The sequence below is a fragment of the Balaenoptera physalus genome (assembly GCF_965194825.1).
Source record: "Balaenoptera physalus genome assembly, chromosome: 14".
In the NCBI taxonomy this organism is placed as follows: Eukaryota; Metazoa; Chordata; class Mammalia; order Artiodactyla; family Balaenopteridae; genus Balaenoptera; species Balaenoptera physalus.
Genome location: NC_138893.1, coordinates 72,431,551 through 72,453,772, shown reverse-complemented (window position 1 = coordinate 72,453,772; position 22,222 = coordinate 72,431,551). Strand labels below are relative to the sequence as shown.

Below are 22,222 nucleotides of genomic sequence, written 5' to 3'. Positions count from 1 at the left end.
CAATCAGTGCTTACCCCATGATACAATTTGTAACTTTTTACATGAATAAATCCAGACAGTGACTAAGAAGGTGGGTGCTGGAATCTGATGGCTGGAGCCTGAACCCAACCCTACTACTTACTGCTGTGTAACCCTGCGAAGGGAGACCTCACTCTTCAGCCTTAGTATCTGCATCCGAAAATCTGGGTCAACAGTGCATTCATGAGGTTGTTCTGAGGAATCAAAGCAGTGATGCACGAAAAGCTCTTAGCAAAATGCCTGGTGTACACCACGTAAGAGCTCAATAAATGCTATTATTGCTATCCCTTGTTTTGCCAGTTGACCTTTGTGAAGGCAGACTCTCCCAGGTACAGCTAGCTGCCTTTTGAAAGGTAACTAAAAATGTCTTGAGCAGCCCTCTCCCAGATTGTCCTCTTGCCCTTCATAAAACCTATCCTGCCTTTATCAGTAGTATTTCATACATTAACACTTCAGTCTTGATAGTGAGTACTTCAATCTGCATTAATTTCTGCCTCTGGAAAGGGGAAAACACTGATTCATCTGGATAGCTAGGTCAATTTTAGATAATAGCTGTGGACTTAAGACTGTTCACGGTTATCTTGTAGGAAAGGACTGGGAGTAGAGCTGCTTCATTTTATAACTTTCACTATTATTAGAACATTTGAGTCATATGTATGTATTTTAACAGGGGTTTGTTGGGTAGAGCAATTATGGGCCATTTATGAATCAATGTGCTTCATTAAAGTGATATTAAAGGTTTTTTCCTTTATTATTTACATTATAACAACCTAATTATTATTGGTTGTTGGCAAAGCCCTCAGTATCTTTAACATAATTGGATAAGAAACAATTTTCCTAAGCAATCTAAATTATCACCAACAATCTAAACCCAGTTTCCTCCCACTGTATAAGTTATAAAATCTAAGTCATTTCTTAGAAATTTAAACACTGTCAGTTTATCTGGAGTTTGATACATACTACTGGTGTTTGTCCTCCAATTTTTGATGCCCCAATTCCTGAAAAGTGTCCTTTGCATATTAAGTGAGCAGTAAGTGTTTGTCTTCCTGCATATGGGGTTTTTACTGCCAAAGCAAACTAGCTAGAGGGATTCACACAAAGTGACAGGAAGACTGAAGGACAACCTGGCTTATAGGTCTCCACCATTATCGTAGCTCTTCATTCCCTAGTATTTTCGGGGAGGGCATTTGGCTCCCATGAAATAAGAAGACCTTTATAACAGCAACGCAATTCATATTTAACTAAAAAAGTATTAAAAACAGCAATAACTCAGGGCTAAGGGCTAGAGGGTAGAAGACATAAACTACCTGTGTTCTAACTGAACTTCCAGGTTGAGTTAAATTTACATACAAAGACTACATTTACCTTGTGGCAGCAGACGTAGACACATTCTCACACTCTAAAAATATTAGATAGTGTGAATTTATTCAAAGTTACCCGTTTTGATGGTTGTCAATTCAGCATAGGAGAAATAAGTAAGAAACATTTTTTTCCAGTGAAAGCAGAGGATGTCTCATTTTAAAACAGTATCAGTACCTTCTAGTGTTTTCTCAAAAAGCACTACCATTTACCACAAACTTAGATCCCAAAGGCTGAGGGGGACTTCAATACTGTACCGACTCCAACCCTTAGCTGGCTGCCCTGCCCCCAACCCCTGTATCCTGCCGCCCAAAGACAAGAACAAAGACCATCTACCTCCTACCGTTTCTTTTTTTGCATTCTGGCTCTTAAAAACAAGTCAATGGGTTAACATAAGGTACACTTTTTTTTGGGGGGGGTTGCTGATATTTGCAGTTAAATGAAAGATTTAGGTCAGTGCATCAGGATTCCATCAACTTTATTTAAATGATAATTTTAGAAAGTTCTAAGAGGAAAAATCAGTCACAGGAAATTTGGACTCAACATTTTTAATCTGAAGACCTGAGGGGGGTGGAGGATGGGAGGACAGGAGGGAATAGAAAATAAATTGACTCCTACATCAATGAACTGCTATCATCAATCTCTCTACTTCTCCCCCAATGAGTTAAATAATAAATTTCCTTCTAAAAAGGTATATTAATCTCAGGTTGAACCAGGGCCAATAAAATACAGAGAAGTTATTCTGAAAAAGTTAACAGGAATAATCACTGATAATGTTTTCAAACACGTAAGAACCTTTGAAAGTCTCCTTAAAGCAAATTCCCACAAGGTTCATCTTTGCTGAAAATATTTTTAAGGCCTCCCTTAAAACTTCCTTTCTGAGCATGAAGCACACTCTTTTGCAAATCCTTAACAGATGCAAATCTATTGCCTTCATTTAAATATGGTTATGTGGGAAAAGAGAAGCACAAAAACAGTATGTATTACTAAATATTTACTTACTAAATATTTACTCAGTATAAAGTACACATCAGCCACCCTCAGGTCTTAAAACCACCTGTTTCCCTTACCCATATTATAAATTAGATTGTTGTTTGCTACAACCTTGAGAATTTTATGTCGGAAAACTCAGGTAAAAGGTTGCTCTTGATGAAAGATTAGAAAGCTGAGGGTTGGGAAAAGGATGATGAGGAGCAGACAAGGGTTCCCCCAGCCCAAAGAAGTTGGTCGAGAAGGCAGTTGAGTTAGGATGGGGAGAGAAAAGTGTGCTTAGGAGGGTAAGTTCACATGGCTTATCCAAAGCATTTAAAAAAATCTCAGTCACCTAATATATGCTATATTTCTAAAACTAGAGTGAGACCAAGGAGGTTAACAACTTTCTTGTACTGTTTAATTAGAGGGAAAAAAAACCCACTGAAAATAAGTCCCTCTTGGAATATACATTCTCTGCAACAAGATGGGGGTGATAAATGGGTAGGAAAATCCCAGAGTGTCATGAAAGCAAAGCATGGATGTCTACAGTACCCCCATTTTGCTGATCATCTATTTAGTATCCTGTTCATTATCTTTTTTTTTTAATTATTTGTTTATTTATTTATTTATGGCTGTGTTGGGTCTTCGTTTCTGTGCGAGGGCTTTCTCTAGCTGTGGCAAGCAGGGGCCACTCTTCATCGCGGTGCGCGGGCCTCTCACTATCGCGGCCTCTCTCGTTGCGGAGCACAGGCTCCAGACGCGCAGGCTCAGTAGTTGTGGCTCACGGGCCCAGCGGCTCCGCGGCACGTGGGATCCTCCCAGACCAGGGCTCGAACCCGTGTCCCCTGCATTGGCAGGCAGATTCTCAACCACTGCGCCACCAGGGAAGCCCCCTGTTCATTATCTTAAGCACTCCCAAAATATGTTGAAGAGCCTGCATAGCTATCTGATCCTCCCCCATCCTTTTCTCTCCATAAGGTCTTTCAAATTTCTTAAGATAATAAATTTATCACTTTATAGAGGCTGATTTTCTTTCACATTATCTTGTAATGCTTGCTACTATTTATTAGTTGCACTTCCGTTTCTCTGTTAATATGCTGGGATTTAGTAGTGCTTTCACTAGCAAGCCTTCTTGTAAGTGGGATAAATATAACAGAATTGTATCTTACATTCTAGTAGGAACAAGTGTTACAGTAACAGTGCTTTCTATAGCTGATGCAATTTGTTGCTAGGTTTATTATTATTTTGGTATAAAACTGCTGTGGCAAGAGGAAGAGGACTAACAAACTAGGGCAAACTTTAGTTGCTTTAGTGAGTCTGTGGAGTCGTGACTCATGATAGGAGAGGGTCTGGCATAGAAAGAACAGAATAATATAAAGAACTTCAAGGAAACAAAGTCAGATCCTGCAGAAAAACAAATATACTGGTTTTGCTGCATACCTTTTAAGCAACTGGAAAATACTGCCAACAAGACAGTATATAAACTTGATGTCCATTCTAAAGAAACACTGCAATTTAATATTTGCTAACTTTGCCTCTTCTTCCAACATCTTTGCTTTTCTTGGGAGCTTGAACTTGTATTCTTGGTTTAGAGAATAAGGGAGTGGATAGGAAGAAGGCGCTGTGGCGCTGTAGATGGACAGTGTGTATGTTTTACGTATATTGGAGCTGGAAAGGGAAACCAGAGGTCAAAGTGGTTCAAACGTTGGTTTTAGAAGAGGAAACTGAGAGCTAGAGGATAATTAAGCTCTAAAGGTTAAGTCCTAGAAGTGGGTGGGGTCAATGCAAATTTAGCAAGTAGTAGAGGTAAATCATTTACCTTTGCAGTTTGAAGCAACCTTTGTTCCTGGGCTAAGAATGCCAGCAGAGCTCAAATTTTTCTGCTAGAGAGATTTCTAAAAATCATCCTTAGAAGTCAGCTGGTATAACAGAACACTGGACCAGATTTACTGAGACAAAGGGTCTAGACCAACATCCTCTGTGCTTATTAGCCAAGCAACCTCCAGCTAGACTCTACCTCCTCGGGTCCTTTATTCTACATAATTTTTTAACAGAAAAAAATGGTTTTGCCATGTTACTTTTAAGCACTATTAAAGATGCATTGTGCGATTTTAAGGGGGGAAAAGTAGGGGGGGAGAGCCTTTATTTGCTCAAAGAAAGCAATCTGACTGCAGAAGAAGCCAAATCTACAGACATTCAAACATTTAAACTACAGGATAACTTGGTGACTATCAAATTTTAACCGACTCATCCCCTTTCTTCAAGCACTTTATCTTTTCCTCAAGCTCAAATCTGGTGCTAGCCTGGACCAGTACACACCCCCAGGGCTATTTCATTCCATTGGCTGGCGGGCCGTCCTGCAGTCTACACCCTTTAGATTTACTGTCAGGATGCCTGGTGTTTGTCAGATGTTACACTGCTCATGTATTACCTTTTTTTGTGTGTGCAAAACTGAAGCTGCCGGAGTAGGAAAGTAGTTTAATAAAAGATCGAAGTATAATTAATAAATTCATTTGGTTAGTAAAACTCTGGATTTCAAACCTAAAAGGCAATTCATTTTGTATGTTACTGTATCATCTGTCACTGTTGTACAAAGGGTGAAAAAATTCGAAAACAATTATTTTGTGGTTTGCGTTCGCTTGAGTCATAGAAGCCCACAAAATCTTGTAGAGGCACAATCTGATGGGCCGGTCATTTCCTTTTCTACAAGTGATTTCCGTCAAGACCCACCCTGTTTGTCACAGTCGCTAGGATCAAAAGAGCGGTGCAGTGTCTTCTGCATACAGCATCAACAAGCATAAGCCGGGGATGACGGTTCGCGGGGGAAGGACCAACTACGTGGTGGGGATAGGGCGGAAAATTCACTATCCACCAGAGCCTGACACATCCCAGGCCGGGGCTGGGAGGGAGCGGGGAGCGTGGGAGGAGGACAGTGCCCGCCGGGGCTGAGTCGAGCCGTGACCCGGAGGCAGGAGGCAGGAGGCAGGAGGCCGGGCGGGGCAGGGCAGGGCCGTGGGACAGGGCGCGAGGGGCTCACCTCCCTTGCAGGGCGTGCGGTGCTGGCTGTGCTGGGCCCGGTAGCCCTCGATGACCTCCCAGGAGCCGTCGTCGCGCCGGATGGGGAAGGACAAGCTCAGCACATGGTTGCAGGGCTTGATGATCCGCAGGATGCCACGCACCCGGTTCCGCTTCTGCTCCTCGCTCTCCCGGGTCTTGAGGTCCTCCACCAGCTTGTCCTCCACGATGCTGGCGCCGCGGTCGAAGAAGCCCTCCACCATCTTGAAGAAGTTGGGGTCGTCCTCGCGGTCGGCCGCCGCCTCGCTGTACTGTCGCCGGCTGGGCGGCGCGAGCCCCGGCTGCGGGGCGGCGGCGGCTGCAGCGGGCTGCCCGCGGGCCCGGCCCAGCAGCGCGGCCGAGTCGGCCGCCGCCGAGCCTAGGGCTGCGGGCCCGACGCGGGACAGCAGCAGCGCTTCACCCAGGCACCGGTACATGGCGGCAGGACGGAGGCCGCGGAGGCAGGCGCTCTCACAGGCCCGGGGACGGACAGAGGGAGGAAAGGCCCGGCGCGGGCTGCCCTTTTAAGCCGCAGCTTCCTGCCTTCCTGGCTGTCCCCTCCCCTCCGGCGCTCGCCGCCTAACGGGAGGACGGACTCTGGGTGCAGTGGGCCAACGTCGCCTGTAAATTGCATGGCAGGGGGCGCGCGCCGCCCAGGGAGCCGGGGCGGCGGCGTGCGCCAGCGGGGGCTCTCGGGGGCGCGCAGGCGCGGGCCGTCCTGGTACGCATGCTCGCAGGGCGAGGGGCGGGGCGAGGGACCCCGCAAGCTTCCGGGATCTGAGGGGAGCAGGTGTCTCAGGTTTGTGCGCGGCCAGGGCCTCGTCCAGGGAGGGTGTTTTGCCGGGGGAGGGGGCCTTCTTGGGGAAGGGGCCTACCCGCCTCTGGGGGGCGCTGAGAGTCCGGTCCCGGGACCTCGCGCGGGTGAAGGTGGTGCGGTCTGGCGGTGGGCCGAGGGCGAATGAGTCATGGGTGTCCCTCCTTTCCGCCCGCGCGCCCTCGGGCGCGGGGCAGCCATCCTGCCACCCCTGCGCCTGTCTTGGGGCGGCCCAGAGAAGCAGCGTTTGGAGGTCGGGCTAAGAGCTTGGCTTTATCCGCTGGGACTTCGAAGAACTCTCGTCATCGGAGTTGGAGTTTTGAAGTGGCTTGCAGGAAGTGGAAAGGAGAAAGCCTGGGAGCTGGGGAATCCCTTACCTATTGGCTTTCACCACTTTAAGTTTTTAATTTTGTTCCATTCAACCACTCAATGAGGTTGAGATGAAATAGTTGTGTAAATCGTTGTATCTTTCTAAAATTTACTGAGTGTGCTTCCCCATTTCAGAGATACGTTCTTGAAATAGTCTAAAAACAAGGACACTATAGAAATGCAATAATACTCCCAGATATTCTTTCTCAGGAGTATATGTATTAATGGTCCAGAATAGGATTTGTAAACGTTAAAGGACATGAGGGTTTAATTATGTACTTACACATACTTGATGAGAAATGCTAAAGTTATACATTAGATGCTTGTAAAAGTCTAATGACTCAGTTTTTAAGACAAGCTATCAAAGGCCGCATAACCAGCTTTAGCGGTCCCAGTGTACGTTTGTGATTTTAAAATGGCACTTTTTTGGCCTGCAAGACGATTTTGCTTCCTGACATTCACTTTATTCATCTGTTAGCATATGGAAGAGAATGTTTTAATTCTCACAGTATTCTGTACAGTATAAGGTAATAACCTAGATCAACTGAATTACATTCATCTATTCAGTGTGCTGTCAAAGCAAAAAAGGTGGAGCTTATCTTATTTTTAACTTTTTTTTAGTATTATCTTATTTGCTAGATAAATGATAGTCATTATATTTGTATTGTGTTTTTCAGTGATAACTATTCTCTGGACTGAATCCTGAATTTGTCTTGTTGGTCAAATGATTAAGGTACTAAATTTCCTTTTCACTTGATAGTATTATTTTATATTGCAAAAACAACAACAAGCAAAAACAAAGTATCAGAATAAAGTGATTAGAATCAGTAAATGTGGAAATTTTTCCCCTTCAGATTAAATTCTTAGGTATGTTTTGAGGAAAGTGGTTTAAAGGCTTAGTTTTATTGCCCTTGTTTATCTCTTTCTTGATAACTATAGCCTTCAGAAAAATAAATGTTTAACTTTGCTTCTTCCCAGTTTTGTTCACCTGAATTCAAGAAGGTAGAAAGGCTATGGAAGGATTGAGGAAATTTTAATTGAGAGTCTCCTATGTGTAGATGTTTTACGAAATATCTCTAAAAGAACCCCTAAAGTAGATTTTTTAGTTTTTAAAATCATTGTTTTAAAATTATTTACACGTTGTAAAAAAAATTCAAACTGTATAGATTTTTTAAAAAGAGTGAAATCATCCAAACACTGTCCTGACCCCCACCTTCCCATTTAGTAAGTAGTTGGATGTTTCTTTTCATTCTGAAGTAGGTATTATAATTCCTGATTTATCTGGAGGGTGAACTGAGGCTCACAGAGACCAAGCAAATTGTTGATGATCACCTAGATGGTAAATAGCATGCTAAGATTCAAACCGTGTATCTGACTCCAAGTTATGCTATTTCTGTTATTCCAAGAAGTATGTTAAGTATTTGTTGCATTTAGTCTAAAATTATTTACTGTGATGTAAAGTCTAGCGAGTTTCAGCTTTACACTGATGATTGCTTTATAAAATATACAGATATTTTGCAAATTAAAGTTTATTGATAATAATTTTCAGTTCAAAAGGTGGCTAGATTGGGGTTGACATGTATACACTAATATGTATAAAATAGATAACTAATAAGAACCTGCTGTATAAAAAATAAATAAAATAAAAATTAAAAAACAAAACAAAACAAAAAAACAAAAGGAGGCTAGAATTTAACTTGAAGGGAATTTTGGTCATTTGATAGCATTCAACAAAGACAACTGGTTTTCTGCCTTTAAGGTTTATGAGTTTTCCTTAGCTGTTTCAAAATTCCAGGTCTTTTCTCTTTGATTCATAGCATGCGTTTGTGCTTTCAAGTGCTTTAAAAAATATTTTAGAATTATTTTAGGATTTAGAAAGACAGCATATAAATGCAGGAACAACATAGTTGTTTTAAAAATAATTTAATTTGGAAAGATAATACATACTTTCTACTTTCTGTCTCTAGATTTGTCTGTTCTGGACATTTTGTTTAACTGGAATCATGCAATCAATATATATGGTTCTTTGTGACTGGCTTCTTTCACTTAGTGTATGTTTTAAAGATTCATCCGTGTTGTAGCATGTATCAATATTTCTTTTCTTTTAATGGCTGAATAGTGTTCATTGTATGGCTATAGCCCTCTTTTTTTAATCTATTCATCTTTGATGGACATTTGGTTATTTCCACTTTTGGGGTATTGTGAATAATGCTGTTATGAACGTTCTTGTACAAGTTTTTGTTGGGATGGATGTTTTCAGTTCTGTTGGTTACGCACTTCGGAGTGGAATTGCTGGGTCTCTGTTTAATCTTTTGAGGAGCTGCCCAGCTGTTCTCCACATAAGCTGGACCATTTTAATTCCTATAGGCAGAGGATTCTAATTTCTTTGTATTCTCCCCAACACTTTTTTTTTTGCAGATTTTTATTGGAGTATAGTTGCTTTACAATGTTGTGTTAGTTTCTGCTGTACAGCAAAGTGAATCAGTCATACGTATACCTATATCCCCTCTTTTTTAGATTTCCTTCCCATTTAGGTCACCACAGAGCATTGAGTAGAGTTCTCTGTGCTATACAGTAGGTTCTCATTAGTTATCTATTTTATACATAGTAGTGTATATATGTCAGTCCCAACCTCCCAGTTCATCCCAGCCCCCCAACACTTGTTATTTTCTGGTGTGAAGGGGTGACTCATTTTGGTTTTGATTTGCATTTCCTTGATGGCTAATGATGTTGAGCATCTTTTTTATGTACTTATTGATGATTTGTATATATTTTTTAAAAAGAAATTCATATCCTTTTTCCACTTTTAAATTGGATTGTCTTTCTATTGTTGACTTGTAAGAGTTCTTTATATTTTTTAGATATAAATCCTGTATCAGATATATGATTTGCAAGTGTTTACTTCCATTCTGTGGCTTGTCTTTTCACTTTGTTGATGATGGCCTTTGAAGCACATAAGTTTTTAATTTTGATGAAGTCCAACTTATAAATGTTTTCTTTTGTGGCTTGTGCTTTTGGTGTCATGTCTAAGAAACCATTGTCTAATTGAAGGTCGTGAAGATTTACACCTGTGTTTTCTTCTAAGAGTTTTGTAGTTTTAGTTTTTACATTTCAAGTTGATTTTTTGTGCATGGAGTAAGGAACGAATGCAGTTTCATTCTTTTGCATGTGGATAACCAATTGTTCCAGCACTATTTGTTCAACAAAAGACTATTTCTTCCCCACTGAAGTGTCTTCACACTCTCTTGAAATCAGTTGACCTAGATGTGAGGGTTTATTGCTGCATTCTTTAGTTCTTTTCCGCTCACCCATATGTCTGTCCTTATGCTAGTGCCACAGGGTCTTGGTTAGTGCAGCTTTGTAATAAGTTTTGAAATTGGGAAGTGTGAGTCCTCCAACTTTGTTCTTTTTCAAGATTGTTTGGTTCTTCTGAGTCCCTTGAATTTTCATATGAATTTTAGGATCAGGTGGTCTATTTCTGCAAAGAAGCCAGCTGGAATTTTAGTTTTATGTTGAATCTATAGATCAACCTGCTGAGTGGTGCCATTTTAACAATATTACATCTTCTGATTCATGAACATGCGATGTCTTTTCATGTATTTGGGTCTTTTAAAATTTCTCTCAGCCATGTTTTGTCTTTTCAGAATATAAGTTTTGCACTTCTTTTGTTAAATTTATTACTAGGTATTTTATTCTTTTTGATGCTATTATAACTGGAATTGTTTTCTTAACTCCATTTTCAGATTATTCATTGCAAGTATACAGAAATACAGTTGATTACTGTATATTGATCTTTTATGCTTCGACCTTACTGAACTCATTTATTCTGATAATTATTGTAGTGGATTCATTAAGATTTTCTATATACAAGATCATGTCATCTGCAAGTAGAGGTAGTTTTACTTCTTTCTTTCCAATCTGGATGTGTTTTATTTTATTGCCTAATTGCTCCTTACTCTTTTTTACTGTTGTATAGTACTTCATTGTATGGATGTGCCATGGTTATTTTTGCTATTCTATCATTGATGGACGTATAGGTTGTTTCCAATATCTTGAAGTTACAGTGGTGCTGCAGTGAATAACCTATTACACAGAATATCAGTTTTCAAACTCTTTCATCTCAGGACTACTTTACCTTAAGAGTGAGTGGTGAATTTGAACTTAGAAAGAATTTAATATCAGAATTTTGTTTTTCTTATAGAGTTGTTTAGTTCATGTTTGACATAAATTTTCCTATCTGGATATTAAAAATGATATAATAAAACCAAATGATATAACAAATCAAATATTTAATTTTTTTTTTTTATATATATATATTTTTTTATTTTTGGCTGTGTTGGGTCTTCGCCTCTGTGCGAGGGCTTTCTCTAGTTGCGGCAAGCGGGGCCACTCTTCATCGCGGTGCGCGGGCCTCTCACTATCGCAGCCTCTCTTGTTGCGGAGCACAGGCTCCAGACGCGCAGGCTCAGTAATTGTGGCTCACGGGCCCAGTCGCTCCGCGGCATGTGGGATCTTCCCAGACCAGGGCTCAAACCTGTGTCCCCTGCGTTGGCAGGCAGATTCTCAACCACTGCGCCACCAGGGAAGCCCCAAATATTTAATTTTTTTAAAAGGGCTTTTAAAACAAGGAACTAAAAATCTTGATTTTTAATTTAAATCAGGTCCCCACATTATTAATTTTTATTTATTTATTTATTTATTTATATGGCTGCTTTGGGTCTTTGTCGCTGTGTGCGGGCTTTCTCTAGTTGTGGCGATCGGGGGCTACTCTTCGTTGCGGTGTGCGGGTTTCTCATTGCGGTGGCTTCTCTTGTTGCGGAGCACAGGCTCTAGGTGCACGGGCTTCAGTAGTTGTGGCACGCGGGCTCAGTAGTTGAGGCTTGCAGGCTCTAGAGTGCAGGCTCAGTAGTGGTGGTGCATGGGCTTAGTTGCTCCGTGGCATGTGGGATTTTCCTGGACCAGAGCTCGAACCCGTGTGTCCTGCGTTGGCAGGCAAATTCTTAACCACTGTGCCACAAGGGAAGTCGCCCCACGTTATTAATTTTAATAGGTTTTAGTTCTCAAGTGCTTGTCAGTACCTCATTAATCAGCCAGATGAGTGTGGGGGAGAGAAGAGTACCCCATAAAGAGGGGAGACCATTTGCAAAGGCCTGAAGATAAATGACACCATGGTTTGAAAATACAGGGTAGCGTATATTTTGGTTAAAAGCAATTTGATCATCATAACAGTTTGGCTTAAACAGCCATTATGAATATCTCCAGTTCTGTTTTTTATTCGAGTATTGGTAATTTTGGTGCATCATGGATTGTTTTTCAAGTCTTTGTTCCGTAGTTTTAAGGATAATTTTTTCTAATATTTGCTTTTGTGCTTCTGATTGATATTCAGAAAAGTTTGTAATTTTGGATTTTTTTTCCCCTTTAGTGAGTATGTTTTTGTAATAAGCAGAAAAACAGTAAAAGAAACTATATCCAAGAAAAGGATCTGAAATTTTCAGGGTTTGTAGTCTTTTTCCTCTTAAAAAACTTTTTTTTTCTTAATAAATCAAATGTCAGTTATATCTGCTTGGCTAGTTTGGCTAAGTTTTCATTTTGCTGTGTTGCTGAATAATATTCAACAAAGGTTTTATCAACTCTTGCTTAAGGGTTCTTTCCCTGTTATGAGTAAACATGAAAAATCGTAGTAGGTTCTTTATGCCTTTAAGCATAGCATGCAAGAAACAAGTGAGGTCTCTTAAAAATTAACTGTTCTAAGCTAGGATTTTGAACTCACATGTATGTAATTCATTATGTCTCTGTCTCTCTCTTTTTTTAAATTGATGTTAAGTTTTTTGCTTTCCTTATAGGTAAAAAGGATAGTACATTCAGTTATTCATTATTCAAGATGCCTCACCATTCAGCTCCACTTATTGATCTATGTGGATGACCCTCTATAACAGCAAATCTTTATTCTATCTTTAGCATTTTCTCTCTGGAAATTTTAGATCAGTTGTGATTTCAATATGGAATTAGGGAAAAGAAAGAAAGAAATTATAAGCTAAAAATTGCAACACATTTCTGATGCTGTTAAAAGCAAACATAACTGAAAAATATACTGGAGAAGCAAAAAGTACCTTCCCGTTGGCCATCATGGAGAGATGCAGAAGAAACAGACTTTACTGTGAAGCATAGATGTGTGTATAATTATACTGAGTTTGCTCCTTAGTGAAAGGCAGAAAAGAAAAACATGAATGAAGCAGTAGGGATTAAGGTAGAGACACTGGTAATGTAAGCAGATAAGTTAAGGGGTCCCTGGAGAAAGAGAACCAGGAGTGGTTTTCTTGACATAAGAGAAGCCATTCTGTGATCTAAGCCTGGCCACAATGCTTGCCCTTGAACAAGTCTCAGTAATTATGATCTTAAGGGAACTGAGGGAATGCAGGAACAGAGAAAAGGCAAACAATAGTGCAGTGATAAAGCAGAGTCCTAGTTCCTCCTCAGGGGATATACATAATAATATATCTTTGAGTTCTGCAGGAACTGAAGTCCCATCCAGGTGGAGGATGGAATGATGTTGACCCTCCTGACTTCGAAACACTAAAGCTTGGACTCTGTTGACCTTTGCCCCAATTTGTTTTTGTTTTGTGTTTTTTTGGCCATGCGTTATGCCGAATTCTCCTCTGCTCAAGTGCCTACATGAATATGCAGGTACCCTTACCTTAAAACTTCCCCACTTTTGCTGTTCTGGGAGACACTGCTTTGGGAAAGATCCCAGGTGTTCTCCTTACTTGCTGCAAGTAGTAATAAATCCTTCCTTCTCCTGATCTTTGGCTTGGTTGTGTTTGTTGGCTGGACACCCACCCAGAGGCCAACCCAGTTTTCAAGTAACAGTAATGGCTGGAGTTGGCTAAGTAGCAACAATTTAACTTCCTGATCTGGATAGCATGCAATGAACAGATATTCATTAGCTTTGTTAGTTAGGATGCTTTGGCCCTCAAGTAACAATATCCAAATAAAGATGGCTTAAACTAAAGCCATAAACTAACTAGTAACTATTATCCAACAAGAAGTCCAGAGGCAAGGATATTCATTGTTGGTACAGGGCTTAGTGATCCAGTACTTCAGGGACCTAGGGCTTTTCTCTGTGTTATTTTTAGCAACTTGGTGATATCTTTCCTCATGTTTGCAAGATTGCTACAGTGGTTCCAGGGGTCACATGCAGACACAACCAAGTATTATGTAGAAGAACAGCAGTTTCCTCCCATACATATCTCTTTATTGATGAAAAAAACCTTTTCCAAAGGCCTGCCAGCTTGCTCAGCTCTCTTAGGCCCCAGTAGCTAGGATTGGTTATTTGCCCATGCTCTTGCTGTAAGGGAGGCTAGAAAGAGGACTTTCTGGCACTTTTAGCTTCTGAAGTATAGGCAGGCTCTGCTGGCAGGGGAGAAAGTTGTGGAAGGAATAACTGTTCAATTGGCAGCCAACAGTGTTTACCATATTTGCCATCAAAAATAACATCCTCTCCATGCTATCTTATTGTGATAATACATTTTCTTAGAATACAAGTACAGTTTAAGAGGGGTGAAGCATTCTTAACCATGACACTGGGAATTGTGATGCTTATGGTTTCATGTTCTCTACATTGAGAAATCTGCAGATTCTAGTTCCCTTTGAAACTATCATCATTATGTTTCATGTTCTCCACACTGAGAAATTTGCAGAGTCTAGTTCCCTTTGAGACCTTATATAATGATGATAGTTTTAAGATTATGCCTCCTTTTTTTTGAACAGCTTTTTACCATTGACAGCTTGCGAGGCAATAACTCCATGCTGTGGTGTTTGCTCTGTTGTCACACAAGAAGACAGAACAGAAACCCATCCTCAACTTCTGGGAAAAAAATCTGGCATTTATAATGAAATATCAAGTGCTCAAATGATTTCAACAGATTTTCAGATGAAGCTGCCATCAGTAACTTATTGTCGTTGGTGTAACACATAGGCAAATGGCTTAAATTAAGATGACTAATCTAGCATTTATGTTGAAATTAGAAGTTCTTCTTATCTTTGTCTTAAGGGTGGATATGACAGCCTCATCACAGTCTCTGTTACAGTAACATACTGTCAGAAACACAGCTTGAGATAAGACTGTTTTGAAGATATATGGGTTAGCTATGTAAAGGTGCCCTTTACATAGTTTTGTCCTCCACAGTGTCTTCATCAACTGTAGAATCTTTATGATTGCATTCTTGTAGGGCCATCTAAAACCAAAGAAACACAAAGGGATTACATCTTAGATTCTAGAAGTTGATATCTGCCAGCCATACACACTGAAAATTCCAGTCAGCTGTTTAAAAAAAAAAGAAAAAAAGAATGAAGTATCGGTGAAAAGGTGTTAATACAGAAAGAACAAATATCTGGACTTCAAGAACGTGGGGTATTTCTGATGAAAGGTTCAAATTAAAGCAAATATTTATCCTTCATGTGTTTTTTCTAGGTCAGGTATAAAATGAAACTTTTGAATAATAATTATCTGGTATTTTTTATGTCTAATGAATTATAGACTTTGACTATCTTCTGTAATTTCATATTCTTTTCTGCCTTTTTAAAAAATACAATACAAACACCAGAAAAGTGAACCCAACCACATTCAAGAAGCAATCACAATTGGCTTTAAATTAATTAGAAAAAGTTTAAATGGAAAAACTAAAAAAAACAAGCCCTGAGAAGTTCCAATTCCTTGCCTCTTATGGTTTTCATTTATTTTAACATTTACTTAGAGAAAAATGAAAAAGTATACAAATGAGAATAACAGAAAGACTATCCCTAAGTCCATGATACCTTTTTAACTACAGGTGTTCTTCACTGACCCAGCTCTTGGTGTCTGAACTCAGAAACAGGCTAGATGGGATAGCAAGGGTTGCTTAGATTTTATTCATAACCTATTTCTATAGATTCATGTTGTTTCTAATCTAAATCACAATTTTTTCATATTGGTTCTCAATATGGAACATTTACGTTTTTCTAATTTTTCTCTATAGTTATCAGTGAAAGCAGAAATAATTGGCAAAAAATCAACTACAGGAAATTCCCTGGCAGTCCAGTGGTTAGGACTCAGCACTTCCATTGCAGGCGACCCGGGTTCAATCCTTGGTTAGGAAGATAAGATCCTGCAAGCTGCACAGTGCAGACAAAAAAAAAAAAAAAAAAAATCAATTAGAATTTTTAAAAGTAGGATAACACCTGAAAAATTTGAAATATGAAAGAGTAATGCTTAAAAATATATATCTAGGATCATAAAAGCACTCCATGATGTAATTAAGGTAGAATATAGGTATCCCCCACTTTTGGAAAGTTCATCTTACTCCACTTCGCTTTTATGAAAGACCTACATTAGTACCGGTTTTCAATACCTAGAAGAAATCTGAAGAGGACTTTCACTTTATGAAAAAAGGTGAAAAGCAAAAATAGCGCTCGGCGTTTGTCTTGAAGGGAGCCAAGCCATTATAGAGATGGTGCACCACCAAGCTCCTTCTCAGGAACCACACTCAGGATGTCAGCATCAAACGGCCATAGCTTTGAACTGTTCCTGTGTGCATCTGTGCTTTATCTCAATTTGTCTTGTGCATCCATTACATAGATGTCTCCTAAGGTAATTGCTTCTTCACTTTACGCCATTTCGGCTTATGAAAGGTTTCAGAGGAATGCTCTACTTTTGCATAGTGGGGGAAAACTGTAATTGGAAAAACAGAAACAAAAACAATGACTAGGTATTTTTGATTTTTCTACTTTTGAAAATTGATTTTTTATTTCGAATAATTTTATTTATAATAATTTTTCTTGAAATAATTTTTCTTTAGAAATAATTTTAGATTTACAGAAGAGTTGTAAAGATACTACAGAGTTCCCTTCAGCCATCTTTCCCTACTATCAACATCTTATATAGCCACGATGCATTTATCAAAAGTAAGAAATTAATGTCGGTACAGGTATATTTATTTTTGATTGTCATTTCAGCCAAATTATCATGTTGACCAACATGCTTTTTGCCAAATTACCTGTAGCTGTACTATGGATCTTAATCAAGATCACTGCTATGTCCTCATAGCAGGACGTGCTTTCAGGTGATCATGTGACCTTAATCCCTTGTTCCTCAGGCTACAGATGATTGATTGCCTTTTAGGAAGGTGCCTTTGGGCAGCAGGTGCCTTTTGGCCTGCCATGTCCAGTCTAAATGCTGGCCCAGAAACCTATGACGTGACTTGGTCAGAAAGATGACTTTCCAATTTTAATTTCATTTCTCATCTATGTGTATCTTTATGATATCCTTGTGATATCCTTGTCCCCCCCTTCTAAATGTGGTCCAGGTGTTTTCTTTTTTTAAACAAAAGAAAATCCTGGTCAAAATGATATGAATTAGGTAGCTCTGTCATAGTTCACTGTGGCTGGAGTGTGAGTATATGTGTTGGTGGGGGAGGGGGAGAAGCAGGAGAAGAAATGGGAAGAGATCAGGTGGGGCAGCTCACCAGATGGTGTGTCTCTTCAGAGGACCATTTCATTGACTTTACTGATATCCTCTGTTGTATATTCGTTCTTTGTGATTTTTGATTCTAGAGATGGGGATCTTTCATACTTCTATGACATTTTCAACTGTTACCTCTTCAAATACTGTCTCTACTCAGTTCTGTCATCTCTCACTTTATCTTATATGTATCTTACCTATTCTTTTTATGCAACTTTTTATTTTTTTATGTTTTATTCTATAGGTGCCTGGGGTCAGGCAAAGTGCCACCTTAATCCAAGGTTTGTAATTCCCGGGACCATGAGACAGTGCAGACCTTGGTTATAGGACTTCAGGGACTGGTTTACTTTCAGATGACTTTTAGCGTGAGGGTGTTGCCCTTTAGGGTTACAGATTATTGTGGGGATACTGTCTTACTAGACTCATCATTTTATGTGGGTCCTGTGCTTTGAATTGTGTTCCTCATACCCTATGACATCATCAAACAAAAATTTATATTTTCCCTCATGATCAAATGCCCTCAGATCAAAAGCAGCTCCATTGCTGACTTACTCTAGGTTCCTGGTTTTCTCTTACAGTTTTAACTAGGTAATTCCTTACTACCTTATTATGGCTTAGTGACTTTTAAGGATTTGTTTTTTATATTTCACCTAGTGTTTTTGGTTGTTTTCATAGGATGAGTTGGCTTGACTCTTGCTCATCACTTTGGAGAGCTGGAACTTATGTTGTTATTTACATATTTAAGTATGTCTAATATTGATCATTGTAAACACACACACACACAAGATCCTTTTGTATTCTACTTAAAGTTGCATTACAGTTATAGATTCATATGGGAAGAATTGATATCTTACATTATTAAAGTCTTTATGGAATTTGTAACAATATTACTTCTGTTTTATGTTTTGATTTTTTGGCCATGAGGAATGTGGGATCTTAGCTCCCCAACCAGGGGATGAACCCGTACCCCCTGCATAGGAGGGCATAGTCTTAATCACTGGACACCAGGGAAGTCCCTATTTATTTTAATTTAAAAGAAACTTGTCTTTATTCTTTGTTGGATTTGTTTCTGTTTTGTATTTCTGTTTTAAATGGCTTTAGTCTGGAGAAGGCACCCTATGAATTTACATAACTGTCTTTGTAAAACTCTGTAATTGCATTGTTCTTAAAATGGAAATAGGAACTTATTTATGGTCTTTTATTTGACTTTCATATCCAAATTAAAATGTGGTGGTTGTCTACTTTAAATTTTTAAACTCCTTAATACTCAGACTTATTAGAAGATTTTAAAGTTTATTTTCTCTCTCACATTTTACTTTGATTATTCATTGATTCATGTAGAACTGTTTATTGAGCACCTATTATTGACCAGAGCCTGCAGTGAACAAGACAGACAAGGACAGAGCTTGGGAAGTTAGATTGCAAGGAGTGCTAGAGAAGAAGTAACAGGGTGCTGTGCTGCTTTAGATAGGGTGGCCAGAGAGCCCTTTTCAAGGAAGAAACATTTACATTGAAACTAAAGGCTGAGTTGGAGCAACCTGTATAAAGAGCTGTGGGTACAAGTGAAGGAAACAGCATGTGGAGAAGCCATGAGAGAGGAAAGACCTCGACATATTTTAGGAATGGATAGAAACCAGTGTGATTTTGGAGAGGTAGATTATGTCGGCAAGGGCTTTACCTTTTTACTTTTTGTTCAGTGAGAAACCCAATTGCAAGTGTAGTGGGCATAAATTTTGTAAACTACAAATTTGAATGTGCAAACATGTAACTTTCATTATTTCTCTATAACTGAAACTTCCTTAACTCTGGAGCTTCTTATTTCTACTGGGTAATAGCAATCTTGCCAATTTAGGATAAAGTCAGTACCTTCTGGTCTAATTTATTAGTTAATTCCAGGTTTACTCAGACCCTTGGGTAAATAATCAGTCCTTTGGATAAATGTTCAGTTTTTTCACATCCCCCCCTTTTTTTTTTCTGGGGTGGAAGGTATTCATAGAGAAGCCTTATAATATTTTCTGGCATTGAGGAAGGGGCCTCTCATCTTTGTGCCATCCTCTGCCCTTGGCCACTACTAGGTTGTACCTTGTACTGGCTTAATCTGGAGTGGCCCTGTCTGCTCTGCTGCATCTGAGGCTGATGTCCCTGATGCTTCCATGGCCTCTGGTCAGCGGGTCTGTGAGTGCTGGGTCCTCCTTAAACCCAGGCTCTTTTGGGCCCACTGACCCAAGGCAAACTCCTTAATGGTTTCCACATTTTGCTGGCACGCTTGGGACTCTGAGGTAGCTTTTCAGGAGTGTGGTCTGGGCATGTCATTGGTATTGCTCCCCTACTACATTGATGTAGTGTTAGTTGCAAGCTTTTGCTAAAAGGCTTGCAGTTCCCTGGACCATAACTTGGGAAGGGGAAACATAATTATCTTCTGTTCTGGGTCCTTCCCCACAAACATACTGGAGATCTTTCTCACCCTTCCTCACCCTGAGACTTAGCCGTAGATGAGACAGAAGGTAGTAAGAATTTTGAACTTGTATCTAAGCTATTTCTAATTCCTCTTTCTTTCTGCACTCCTCTTCCAGGTTTTTATGTCCTCTCAATTGCCGTGGAAGAATTGCATTTACGTCACCACCTGCTACTTCCTCTGTGCTGTAGTTTACAGTATAAACTCTGCCAGCAGAGTTTTCTTGCCTTGGGGTGTGATATTTAAAGCCATGGTTTTAGAATTTAAAAAGCTCTTTTTACTCTTAAGCCTTCAGATACTGCCATTGAAATCCTTATCTTTCAAGAATTATGGTTTCAGTGGATTAAGGAGCTAACTGTAAGAGTTGAAGCTGTAAAAGTCTTAGAAAAAATGTAGGTATAAATATTTATGATCTTAGACTAGGCAGCAGTTCCTTAAATAGGACACCAAAAGCACAAATAGCCAAAGAAAAAATAGATAAATTGGACTTCGTCAAAATTGAAAACTTTTGTATATCAAAGGATATTATCAAGATAGTGAAATATCCAAGTACCAGTATCTTTTCGTAGAGTAAAAGGGTCCAGAACTCCGGATAGAATTCTCAGCTAGAGATGTAAATTTTGTCATCATCAGTGAGTAGGTAATGTAGATACAGTAATCCTGGGGTGGATGTTAGAAGAGCAAAGAGGGGAGCCCTGGGGGAGTGTCAGAATCTAAGGGCTGAGTAGAGAAAGGAAGGAAGGATCTGAGAGGTTGAAATATGAGTATGAATTACCATAAAAGCTTCCCCAACTCGATTTTAAGTTTCTTGAGGACTAAGACCATCATGTTCATCATTTTATCCACAGTTCTTATCATAAAGTAGGTTTTCAGTAAATGTCATTAAATGAAGACTGAGAAGTTTTAAGAAAAGAGTGGTCAGCAGTGTCAAATGTAGAAAATAGGTCAGCTACTATAAGGACAGAGCAGCAACTAGCTGATTGATCATCTTCTATAGAACAGTTTCAGTGGAATCTCCATGGTAGAGATAAATGCCTGGTTGCTGAGAACTAGAGTGAATAGTTGTGAGAGAGTGGAAGCAGTAAGTGCAGACATTCTTTTCAAAAAGCTTGTAGAGATACAGGATCATAGGTAGAGGGCATGTTCTATCAAGATGAGAGACAGTTCAGCATGTTTATATGCTAAATGGAAAGAGTCAGAAGGAAGGGAGAAGTTGATGATACAGGAAGAAGGAGGTATGTGAGATTGATTGAACATTGTCCTTAAGAGTAGAGGGAACAGAGTGAGGATACTAGGTTTCAGTAGGAATAGGAATATTGTTTCCACGGAAGTAGGAATAAAGAAAGGATGGTGCAGATGGAGAAAAGTGTTTGGGTGGTAGGTGAGGAGTTTGGGGCATCAACACACTTGATGAATTTTTCAGTGAAGTGGGGGGATCACCTCATCAGCTGAGATTATAGAGGATGGTGATGGTGATTGTAGGGGAGAGTTTGAGGAGAAAGGGAGAATTTCATTGAGAGAAATGAGAGGGCTAACTGAATGGGATTACTTAAAAGAATTGTAATAATTTTTCATGGCTCTGGTATATATAGTTGTGTGATGATTTTTTCCCCCGTCTCTCAGGCCTCACCAGCCTGAGGGGCTGAGCAGACAAGTTGAACAACTGGATTGATTTTGGTTTGAGTTTTACAGGCCAGTATGTCAGACAGAGTAAGGATGCAAGAAATTACAGTAGTTAGAGCATTTCAAGTTCTGGGCCATTGAGTCTAGGCTCAGTAGCAAACAAATGAAACCAGAAAGTAGCTGCTGGGATATGAAGGGGTCAAGACTGGATATTGGATTTTAAGATTAAATAGGAGCAGTTGCTGGTTATGACTGAATGCAAGATCTGGCTATGGAATGGGTTTCTGAAGTGGAGAGAAAGTGAAGGTTCCTGGAGTTGAGATAAGGGAACTGTAAATCTAGAATTTTACAGGAGTCAGCTACACAGGAAGTGAGTTGCTCAGAATGGTGGCAGAGCAAGGGGTGGAAAGATTTTGAACCAGGTTCCAAAGCCTTTAGTGAATGTGGGAGAGTGACCAAGAGACCAGTGGATGACAAGGAGAGAGAGGTAGCAACAGATGACTTAAACCTCAAAAGACGTACCTTTATTTGAGGGTAAAGAACTGTGATGGTGAACAAGGCATGACTTACGTGTTTCACGTTTGCTGAGTGGGAGAGAATATCTCGCACCCAGATTAGTTTAGAGAGCAAGACTGCTGGAACCAATTTAAATTGGTGGGGGTTTAGGGAATTTGTTTGCAGTGGAACAGTGTAAAGGGTTATCAGGAAGTATAGCTATTGGAGGGTGTGTGATGGTCGAAGAGGGAGACAGTACAGAGCAGAAATGAGATCAGAGTGCAGCAGGAAAGAGGGAGTAATCATAGGGGCTTGCGTTTTGGATGATTGTAAGAATATGGTGATTTTAGCTAATCTCAAAATTTTTATTAATTTTATGGGAAAAATGCATTGATGCTGACAGACTGAGGTTCTGGGTTATGCACAAAGCTAGATGAGTTCATTGTTTTCAGGTCTACTTGGCAGTGTTTAGCAGTCTGTGGCTTTTGCTCAGCATGTCATAAAGAACCCTAGCATGGGGCTGTTTTCTTTTTGGCAAGGCTTAGCCCTGGGAAAGGAGGAAGGCAGG

General features: G+C 39.8%; 2 protein-coding genes across 21 annotated transcripts in view; one reads left to right on the top strand and one right to left on the bottom strand.

Annotated features, from left to right (window-relative positions):
- The window catches only part of GLUD1 (glutamate dehydrogenase 1), a 39,068-nt gene extending 33,081 nt beyond the window's left edge, over positions 1-5,987 (bottom strand). The window contains exon 1 of the mRNA XM_082424234.1: positions 5,387-5,987. Within this exon, the coding sequence (XP_082280360.1) occupies positions 5,387-5,840 (454 nt within the window). The 5' untranslated portion in view covers positions 5,841-5,987. The remainder of the gene's footprint in view (positions 1-5,386) is intronic.
- Positions 5,988-6,135: 148 nt separating this feature from the next.
- SHLD2 (shieldin complex subunit 2) overlaps positions 6,136-22,222 on the top strand; it is a 102,509-nt gene continuing 86,422 nt past the window's right edge. For 6 of the 20 annotated variants that reach the window (XR_014253250.1, XM_082424210.1, XM_082424212.1 and 3 more), the window contains exons 1-4: positions 6,136-6,202; positions 7,264-7,319; positions 7,844-7,925; positions 13,100-13,270. Coding sequence is in view for 13 of the 20 variants with exons in the window: in XM_082424210.1 (XP_082280336.1) it covers positions 13,228-13,270 (43 nt within the window). In the remaining 7 variants the exon portion in view is untranslated. The other 14 variants (XM_082424215.1, XM_082424207.1, XM_082424214.1 and 11 more) reach the window with 11 other exon arrangements.